Source organism: Lycium barbarum, chromosome 10 (assembly GCF_019175385.1).
Source record: "Lycium barbarum isolate Lr01 chromosome 10, ASM1917538v2, whole genome shotgun sequence".
Lineage (NCBI taxonomy): Eukaryota > Viridiplantae > Streptophyta > Magnoliopsida > Solanales > Solanaceae > Lycium > Lycium barbarum.
The window spans coordinates 119,405,373-119,415,881 of record NC_083346.1 but is presented as its reverse complement, the minus strand read 5'-3'; the positions used below and the strand labels follow the sequence as shown (position 1 = coordinate 119,415,881).

Here is a 10,509-nt window from a genome sequence, read left to right as displayed (position 1 = left end):
TTTATAATTCTCCTTTTTACTCTTAATGAGATGATTTATAGCAATAGAAATATTTAAAACTTATTCTAGATATAAGTTTCAAAAGTCTTTCATTTCTTCATTAAACTCTGTGCGAGTCAAACAGTAATCATATATATATATCATATAAAAATAGGCCAAAGGCCCGTTGACGTGACACTCTCTGAAGCCAAGAAGCTCATTTATTTTTTTTCTCCAATTTTTGGAGTTTTCTCCTATTTTCCCAATTTACTGATTATTACCAAAACACATACAAAAGCCGCGGGTCCTCATAAAACATAACGTTTCCTCCGAACCGTTTCTCATTCCCTCATTCATCACACCTATTCCAAACGCTCATCTCTCTTCCCTCTCTTATTTTGTCCTCCTTCCTCCAGGTATTCCTTTCTTCTGACCACCTTCACTTATGAGCCGACCCGCTGGAAATCCATCAACGCCAATATCAAAGACTAGAGATCCTATTTCTCTTCTGACATTTTTATTGGAAAATCTGCTTCAACTATGATATACTTCACTTTTTCCTCACTTGATTTATCTTAATATGGAAAATGATTTTTGGACTGTGTTTCGTTTACATCCAGTTATTAAAATTTCAACCTTTTGGTCATTTGGCTTCACTTTCTTGCAGCTTCAATCACAAAGTGAAGAGAAGCATTTTTCCAGTAATTGGAGCAAAAGATCAATCACTATTTATCGGTACTTAGTATTGTCGTTCTTCTCTCCCTTTTCTTCCAAGTTAATTAACTTTTTGTGTCAGCATCTACGTATTTCTATTTGATTACTGTGCCATTTTCCAAGTACTATGTTGTGGCTATCCTACAAAGATTGCATTTGCATTTTATTTGCTTCAATCAGTGTGATTTGTAGGATAAAGAAGAATTTGAAGTAATTTTTAAATTATCAATAATTTATGCATATCATAAGAGAAATAAAGAAACAAAGAGGTTAGAAGATTTCGGCAATGAAATGAAAAGTAATTATTAATTTTATTTGAATGGATTAAATTGTTTCGTTAATAATTAGCATTCTTATATTTTACTGTTTTCTATTCTTCGTTTTTAGATCTTTTCTTAACCTGATATATTCCCTCCGGTCCATTTTACCTGTAGTGTTTTTCTTTTATATGTCCTTTAAGAAACTATGAATAAAAAGGGCTTTTTGACTATTATAACCTTATTTGTTCTTCAATCATTCATCATATTAATCTCTCTTCAATAAATGTTTTCTCTATTTATGTGCCTTATCCATCAATTATGTGTTTGTACTCTTCACATTTAGATTTTTATGCTGTGTAATCAATGTTTATTACTTTCAATTTGATTACTATGGGATTTATCACTGACCCAACTAACATAAACTAACTAATTGTAAGGCTTCTAAAGCAATAGCAGCTATTTTAATGATAAATTTGTTGTTAAACTTCGTTCGTGTTTACACCAACTCAGAGTGGAATAATTGAATAGTTCCATTAGTCGCAATAGTAGTTGCTCTTGGAATGTCTAAATTTCATTAGTCTTTATCTGTGGGTAGTTTACCGCCTTTCTGGGAAAGCTGGTGGCTTTTCTTTTGTTATATGACGTATGTATAGGTTGGAAGAGGATCGGAGCTAGAAAATGCTTTGCCTCTTGAGATTATTGATAAGGCCTTTGTGGCATTCGGAAATGATATTGTCACTGCTTTCGAGTACTATTGTTTTTGGATTATGATTTATAAGGTTTTGCTCTTAGTTATTTATTTGGCTTTGCCAAGTTCCCTCCCCTGAAAGGTGTACTGCTCTACAGATTTAGATAGACTCATGCACCCCTTTTCCTGATACATGTAAATAAGCTAATAGCAAGGGGAAATAGCTTTTTACCAATTGTATCTTACTTAGAATTTGTTCCTAGGATTCACATTCAAAGTGTAGTAACTGTCTGATGTAAAAATAATGACCATTATAGCTTTCTTGGTCTATTAATTTAGGTTCACTAATTTGGTCTTATTGTTCAGTTGTGCATATTGGTTCTTGTTGAAAAATCTGTTGGTTGATCTACTGAAGAGAAGTTCATTTAAAAAAATGTTTTTCAAAAGCAGAGAAGTAGCAAAACAAAATGACCTTCAAGAAGTATAGTTTCTCGAAATGGAGCCTTTTTCTTTGTTTTGGTAGTTTCTTCTCTGGAGTTAACCACACGATCAAGTTATTCACTAATAAGATAGATTACATTTGAGTGTTATTTCCTTTGTCAATTTGGCAGATTTTTATATCTTCACTTTAGCTGTCTATTTTGGATCATTCCGAGATGAAAAGTTAGCTCCTAAGTCAGGATTTGGACTTATCTTTTTTATCTGTTTTTTGCCGTTTTCCTATTATTTAGCCTCTTTCCTTTATGTTTTTATTTATTTGTTACCTTCGGTTACAAAATCAAAAGCCGCACCCTTCCTTAACCCTCTTAATTCAACCTCCTTCTGATTTTCCTCTTCTTTCTATTAATCATCTTAATTAGGCTACGATCCTTCAAGAGAGAAGCAAATATGGTTTGTTGGATGAAAGTAAGGACAACGGCTTTGTTGAGAACACTATCATCATTTTTAGGTAAACATTTGAACTGTCACTCTCATTTATTAAAAACATTCCAACTTCAACTGTAATGTTTTTGTTAGATTTCTTATGCCTTTGTTGTTATGCTATTTTGAATCATCACATCTATTAAATCCTAGCAATATTCAATTCTACACATTAGCTGGGATAGAAGAGGTGCCGAGTCACCTCTCTTTGCTAAGATGCTCATTTATCTTTTTCTCCTTTACTTTGCCCTTTTTCCTTTCATTTCTTCATTTACTTCATTTTAAAATGTCTAATAACATTATATATTTTGGTTATTTTCCATTGTTGAGAGGATAAAACTCTTTGACTCCATCATGTTATATCACTTCGGTAATTATAGAAGCCCGAAAGCGTCCTTCTATTTTACTTTCTACTACAAATTTCAAAAGTCTCAACATGTTTTACTTTCTACTACAAATCCCAAAAGTCCCCTCTTACTTTACATTGGAATTAAGTATCGCGTTGCCATTGTGCAGTGTAGAGTCGGAAATATATATATTGAGCTTCCTTCGACTTGCTTTTTGTTGGAGTAATAGAGCAAACAACTGATATTAAGGGATCTAATAAGCGTGGGAGGCTTGAGTACTGAAGTTTGAAAAAGCATTCGAGCAAGACTTCTGCATTTTCAGATTACTTAAAATTTGCTGCTGAAGAGCGCAATTTGAACAGGTTATCAGTGGGTCAATGCCAACTTAGCATTCTCACAGGAGCCTCATGGTACAAAAAGGAAATATGTCAACATCCGATTATATTCTAACACTTCATGTTGCAGTTATATTACCCAATATTCATATGATTCACCATTGAGTCCTTCAACTATGTTAGCCTAAGACAGGATAATTGGATAGTAGCAAGGATGATTGCATTCGAATGAAGGACTTTATATGATGGGGAACACTATTAATTTGAAGAAAAAGAGGAATTGATTAGTTAGGCATACATTTAGGGACGAGAACTTTACCATTGTAAATCTACAGAAAAAGTATGTGATACTTTTATTTTGATGTTTTATTTCAATATGTATTTTTCCTTATATATTACTTCATTTCTTCATATCTGTGTTTTATAATTTATTTTAATAATATAAGATTGTATTTATTTTATATCAATTAAATAAATAAAATGATTTATCCGATTGCGCGAAGCGCGGGCAAATTAACTAGTAATAATAATAACGGAAAATGGTCAAAATTATCCCTGAACTTTGAAAAATAGTTTATTCATACCCTTCGTTATACTTTAGGGCCAATTATACCCTTACAGTTATACTATGTGGTCAATTATACCCTTATGACTAATTGTTGCCACGTGGCATCATCCCAGCCCTTCAAAATTATTTTACCCTCAAATAATTTTTTACCCACTAAAATAACTCAACCCGACCCGATTTTTTTTTTCTAGCAAAAATAATACAGATACTTTTTCCAGGAAAAAAAAATAAAAATAATTTCGTATTATTTTTGCTGGAAAAAAATTGTTGAGTTATTTTAGTGGGTAAAAAATTATTTGAGGGTAAAATAATTTTAAAGGGCTGGGATGATGCCACGTGTCAGCAGTTAGCCATAAGGGTATAATTGACCCCATAGTATAACGGTAAGGGTATAATTGGCCCTAAAGTATAACGAAGGGTATAAATGAACTATTTTTCAAAGTTCAGGGGTAATTTTAGCCCTTTTCCGTAATAATAATAATAATAACGGAAAAGGGTCAAAATTACCCCTGAACTTTGAAAAATAGTTCATTTATACCCTTCGTTATACTTTAGGGCCAATTATACCCTTACAGTTATACTATGAGGTTAATTATACCCTTATGACTAACGGCTGCCACGTGGCGTCATCCCAACCCTTCAAAATTATTTTACCCACTAAAATAACTCAACCCGATTTTGTTTTTCGAGCAAAAATAATACGGATATTTTTTCCAGGAAAAAAAATAAAAATAATTTCGTATTATTTTTGCTGGAAAAAAAATTGTTGAGTTATTTTAGTGGGTAAAAAATTATTTGAGGGTAAAATAATTTTGAAGGGTTGGGATGATGCCACGTGGCAGCCGTTAGTCATAAGGGTATAATTGACCCCATAGTATAACTGTAAGGGTATAATTGACCCTAAAGTATAACGAAGGGTATAAATGAACTATTTTTCAAAGTTCAGGAGTAATTTTGGCCCTTTTCCGTAATAATAATAATAAAGGGGGAGGTTGCACATGCGCTACACTTTGATTTTTGAATATTCAAATTTCAATCAACAAAAAAGATTATAAATACTCTCATCTTCCTAACAACCTTTTCTTCTTGGTACAAAAGAAAATTCTAAAAAAGCACATGCATGATCGTTTGCGGTTATTTCTGATGGCCCATAGCTGACTCATGCAAAAATCAGTTAAAAGATTCATCAATTCCTCCACAAACCCCTATATATAATACTACAAGGAATGTTCTTAAACCATCAACCAGACTTAAATATTTCTCACTGACCTTCACAATACAGGCAATATTCCCCTTCACAATACAGGTAATTCCATCTCAAAATCAGAATCACAATGAAGAACTTACTCGGTGGAAATTTGGCAGGTATCCCCATGAGTTCAGCAGTATGCCCACTTGAAAGGCAGCCAAAAAGACTACTGGCCCTATCTGCTTGTGAAGACCATATTGTTCCATATGCAACTTCAAAGAACTTATCTCAAATAAAGCAAAGTGAGTATTTGCCCTGTCTCTTGATGAAGATTCAACTTGATGACCCTTGAATGAAGAGATCATAAAAACAATTTAAAGCATTTGTCATTAGTGAATGTATGTTCGAGAAAATGAAATCTCTTGACCTCTTACAATTTGAATAAAAGAAAATGACTTTTTCAGATCTCTTATGAGTTTTTTTGCAAATCTCTTATGTTTCTTGTAAAAAGGCCATAAAACTAAATAAAGTTTGTCAAGGGCTAAAAACCCATTTCTCCCGGTATGTTTCACATAAAGTCAGAAAAAATGGCCTACAGACCTGCCTTTACACCTCAAGATGAGATTGAAAAAAAAGGCAAGATAAGGTAAATACCTTAAAAGAGAAGTTAATATAATCCAAATTTGTTGAGCCTACATAACACATTGAAATATTTGAATGGCACCGAGTCATACAAGGCTAATAAAACTAATTTAGGATAATTTTATCATGCACTAAAAGCTTGTAAAAAGAATCTGAAGTAATTAGTATGTACTGAATAAGTCATGCCAAATTTAAGGGGTAACGAGTTAATTCTACCAATTATAAACCCCAAACAATAAAAAATAGAGAAAGCATGTGATAATAACAATTGAAGCTTTAGAAGAAACAGAATAGGCTAAAGTCCTAGATAGTCCTTTAAACTGGACACGTATTGTAAGTTAGACAATAAACTTAGTTAGCGATCAGATAAACACTTCAACTTAGTAGAGGTGTATTTTTTCAAAACTTTCAGAACTTGTCAAGTAAAAGAAAAAAACAAAAATTACGTGCGACTATCGAGAAACATTGCCCATGAATGGAATTCATGAGTTGATTTGCATAGAAAAGGTTAAAAAGGTCGTTTTGGCTGAATTAAATTACTTTACTAGTTACGACAAGATGACTTCAAAATGCAAAACTTTTTCTTACTTTTACTCTTAACTTGTAAAAGTAGGTTACATCACAAAGCAAATCTGCCGATTCAAAAGTTGAACACACCACATGTGCACACAAATCTTCATAAGAAAATAAGTCACCATGAGATTAGTTTACTGTATTGACCAAACAGCCAAAAGAAGACATTTCCAAACCTCTGCAGCAAACTGAGAAAGATGCAATTTTTTTAGGTCGACGAAGGAATCCAGATCAGCTTATTGTGTATACTTTTACTGCTCCCCTGAGTATATCTGCTACGGCGATAGGCAGTAGCAAAGCCAGAATTCGTCAAGAGTGTTCAAGATTAAATATATATGTATAAAAAGTAATTTTAATCTATAGATATAGTAATCATTTCCTATATACACAGTATCATTTTTTTACTAAGCGTGTTTAACTGACCATCGTACGGTCTATGTGGCTCCGCCACTGTTGTTATCTCAGGCCAACACAAGTATTGAGTAGTTTTGTCCACCATAACTTAGGGAGATGGGAAAAAAATCTCCTAACTTTCTTTTGTTTTTACTGAAATTTGAACTCCGACATAAATTAATTAATGGACTGAAAGAAAAGGAAAAAACAAAGAATAGAAAAGAGAAGTTGAACATGCACTGCACTTTGAATTTTGACAATTTTCAAATTTCAATCAACATAAAGATCATGGAAGATATTGAAACTTTTGAAATCTCAATCGACACTCCCATCTTCCTGACAACCTTTTCTTCTTGGTAAAAAATAAAATTCTAAATAAAAAGCACAGCATCTTCTTTTTTACTTTTTTCTGATGACCCAAAGCTGACTCATGCAACAGTTGGTAGTTAAAAGATTCATCAACTTCTCCCAAACTCCTATAAGAGCACTACAAGGAATGTTCTTAAACCATCAACCAAAACTTATTTTTTTCTCAGTTGCCTTCACAATATAGCAAAATCCTCTTCAAAATCAGTAGTCACAATGAAGAACTTACTCACAGGTGTTCCCATGAGTGCAGCAGTGTGCTCAATTGAAAGGCAGCCAAAAAGACTACTGGCCTTATCTTCTTGTGAAGACCATATTCCATCTGCAACATCAAAGATCTTGTCTAAATTAAAACAAAGTGAGTATTTTTCTAATCTCTTGATGAAGAATCAACTTGATCTTATAGTAGTTATAAAGAGTATTACTGACCCTTGAAAAATTGAATTTTCTTGAATATGCAGGAAAATCTGTGATTAGTAAGATGAGCAAACTTGGAGAAAGGATGGATTGTCTTGCGCAAGGCATCCGCGAGCATGGTAAGCACTAATATTCGTGATAAGGACTACAAAAAATTTATCGAAAATTTACCAAGACAAGTTTTTGTTTAAGTTGAAAAAGAAAGTATTTCGAAGTTGAAATTGTGTCCGGGCATGAGTTTACTTGGAAGAAAAGTGAAGTACTATGAATGAAAACCATCAACTCACCAGAAAAACTCCATAAACAAGTTTTTAAGATATTTCACCAGTATTTGCAAATATGGCGCCAAAAATCAACTTGAAAATAATGACCAGTATTTGCAAGTGAATCATGGCCAAACACAAGTGTAAATCTAAAGAATATCAGATAAGTGAGTCAGGATGTACAAAAATTTGTGCAACGAGCATTATTTACATGTATGACAGAAAGTACAGACCGTGAAGTCTTTAATGTTTCGACTTTAATTGTGCAGTGAACCTGAGCCCGAAGCTAACAGAAACCGTAAAGGGAAAATTGAGCCTTGGAGCAAAAATTCTTCAAGTAGGAGGGTTGGAAAGAATATTCAAACAGAAGTTTAGAGTCAGAGATGATGAAAAGCTATTAAAGGTTTCTCAATGCTATTTATCAACTACAGCTGGTCCAATGGCAGGCCTTCTCTTCATCTCTACTGATAAGATTGCTTTCTGCAGTGAGAGATTAATAAAGCTCATATCTCCAACCGGAAAGTTACTTAGAATTCGTTATAAGGTACCCTCTTCTCTGTTTCTCTTTCATCTCTTCTCTGTTTCTCTTTCATCTCAGATTCTCTACCCACATAAAGCATAATCTAATAGGCCTGTTTTACAATTGCAGGTATCGATCCCAATAAGTAAGATAAACAAAGCAAAAGAGAGTGAAAATAGGGAAAAGCCGTCACAGAAGTATATACAAGTACTTACAGAGGATGATTTTGAGTTCTGGTTTATGGGGTTCCTTAATCATCAAAAGACACTGGGATATCTGCAGCAGGCAATTTCAAGTACTTCAAGCAAGTTACGAAGATAACCTTTTTTACCTTCTTTTTTCTTTCATTTTCTTTCCTGCTATGCTCATTCATCAATGTCAAATGTTGATGCAAAAACGAACTTAGGGATCTGTTCAAACTTGTACCTCCATTGCTCAAAGGAGGTTTTAGGAAATATAGGCTTTGAGCCTTAGTTGTTAATACTAATGTATAGACTTATTGTAAAACTATAATGAAAACAGAAGGCTATTTCATCTTTTGGGACTTGGCCATAGTCATCACTTTATAGGAGACCATTTCAGTTGCAGATAGTAATGCTCCTGATATTTTCCAACAAAAGGAGCTCCCTTTATTGATTTATTTTTCACCGGAAGAGATTTCAGATAGAATTTCCATAATTATACCGTGAGGATTGAACAGTCAAAAGGGATTACCCTCCTTTGTATTGGACGATAAGATTTATGTAGTCCATAAAAAAATAAAAAGAGGAAAGTATTCTGAAGCCAAATGCTCTTAGATGGGTAGTTGAATTGGTGCGATCATGAGATTGTGTTGTGACCGCAACTTCTTTTGTTAGCATGCAAAAATCACTAATATTTTGGTCGTGGCTCCCTTATCGTGATCACAGCACCAGTTCATTTTGACGAGTGTCACCTTTTTCTCAGTCACAGTCCATCTTGATCCCCGAAGCAAGCGAAAGAACTCCTCACCATCCAACTAATTCAATTTAGTCCCAACCTACGTAAAGGATTTGCTTTCAATCTATCTGTAAACAATTTGGGCTGATCAAGCAAGATTTATTTGGAAGAATGCAATACAATAATCTTGTGAAGGAATGAGGCTAAAACCATTAAAATAAACAGAAATAATGGGACCCCGACTTTGAATTAGTATACTCTTAACAACACAAGTTCAACGAGCAATACCAAGTTGCTTTGTGATGCTAAAGCACTGATCCCCTCTTATAGAACCTGATTCAGTGTAATGCATATTGTCATGTGAGCAGTAAGGAATTGTTAGATGTTTGATATATCAGGTACATAGTGACTAACACTATAGTGCAAGGTTTTACAAGAAGAGGTTGAATAAATCCTTAAAGGAATCAGCAAAATTCTGGAGGTACAAGGACATAGTAGATAATTCTACCCATATGAATATTGAAGTCGTGCTGCTTCAAATAAGATCTAAAGGGTTGGTCTCGAAAATATTCACGAAATCAAAATTGAGCGCATGGTCGTAAAACAGGTAAGAGCAAAATACTGAACTGCTTAGATATAGATCATATTATGCGTCTGATACTCCCGATTTGACAAAATGAATTGTAGTTTAAATCTTAGAATACCATCACAACTTCGTCAAACTTAAAAGTATTAACACTAATGTAAAGTTCAAATCTATGCAAGAGAAATTTCTAGTATGCATGATATTATGAGATATATTATAAATTGATGTGGAATTGTTTAGTAACTTTGTAATATTTGGAGAGCTTAAATTGACTGACACATCTGTTCATAAAAGAGAATGACTTTCTCATCAAGTTCTATAAATATAAGGACTCTTCTAAAGTAACATAAGTTAATTTGAAGTATACTAGGGCTTTAATGAATTAGGAAGGGGTTTACTTTGTCTCCCCTAAAGAATATAATAGCAATATCTCTATAAGGGCAGTGAATTTCTTCTTCAATGTTGCTTCTTATTTTTCTAAGAGAAAATACTATTATTTTTTGAGCTTAAATTACCCTTTTATAATACTTGACATTCCTCTCTAGATTTTTTGGATTATTATTTTCCAAAGGTATAAGCTGGTCAATGTATAAATAAAATAAGTTAGTTTACTCAAAAAACTTATATCATTTGTCATGCGTGCATGGTGTGTTCCACATAAAGTTGGCATAAATGGCCTACAAATCCTGCCTTTACACCTCAAGAAAAGAAGAAAAAAAAAGGCAAGATAAGGTAACTGCCTTAACAGAGAAGTTGATGTAAACCAGATTCCTTTGAATGGCTACTTTTTTTCCTTTGCCTGATTTATTAAGCAACAATTCAAAGTTTAT

The 10,509-nt window shown here is 33.3% G+C and overlaps 2 protein-coding genes across 7 annotated transcripts; both read left to right on the top strand.

Moving 5' to 3' along the window:
• Positions 1-312: 312 nt before the first annotated feature.
• LOC132614457 (uncharacterized) lies at positions 313-6,320 on the top strand. Of its 6 annotated transcripts, none has more exons than XR_009572305.1 (4): positions 318-395; positions 647-714; positions 2,502-2,590; positions 3,084-3,705. XR_009572305.1 is itself a non-coding variant. In XM_060328910.1 (3 exons), exons 1-3 carry the CDS (start codon positions 560-562, stop codon positions 5,351-5,353), a joined length of 420 nt encoding a protein of 139 aa, XP_060184893.1. In that variant the 5' UTR covers positions 313-559; the 3' UTR covers positions 5,354-6,320. The 6 variants fall into 6 exon arrangements, 2 of the variants coding, with proteins under 2 accessions (XP_060184893.1, XP_060184894.1); XR_009572302.1 differs by having other exon boundaries at positions 3,079-3,705; XR_009572304.1 differs by having other exon boundaries at positions 313-680; positions 3,079-3,705.
• A 318-nt stretch (positions 6,321-6,638) lies between these two features.
• LOC132614454 (putative GEM-like protein 8) lies at positions 6,639-8,709 on the top strand. The gene is made up of 4 exons (XM_060328907.1): positions 6,639-7,333; positions 7,437-7,511; positions 7,925-8,199; positions 8,305-8,709. Exons 1-4 carry the CDS (start codon positions 7,192-7,194, stop codon positions 8,494-8,496), a joined length of 684 nt encoding a protein of 227 aa, XP_060184890.1. The 5' UTR covers positions 6,639-7,191; the 3' UTR covers positions 8,497-8,709.
• The last annotated feature ends 1,800 nt before the right edge of the window (positions 8,710-10,509 follow it).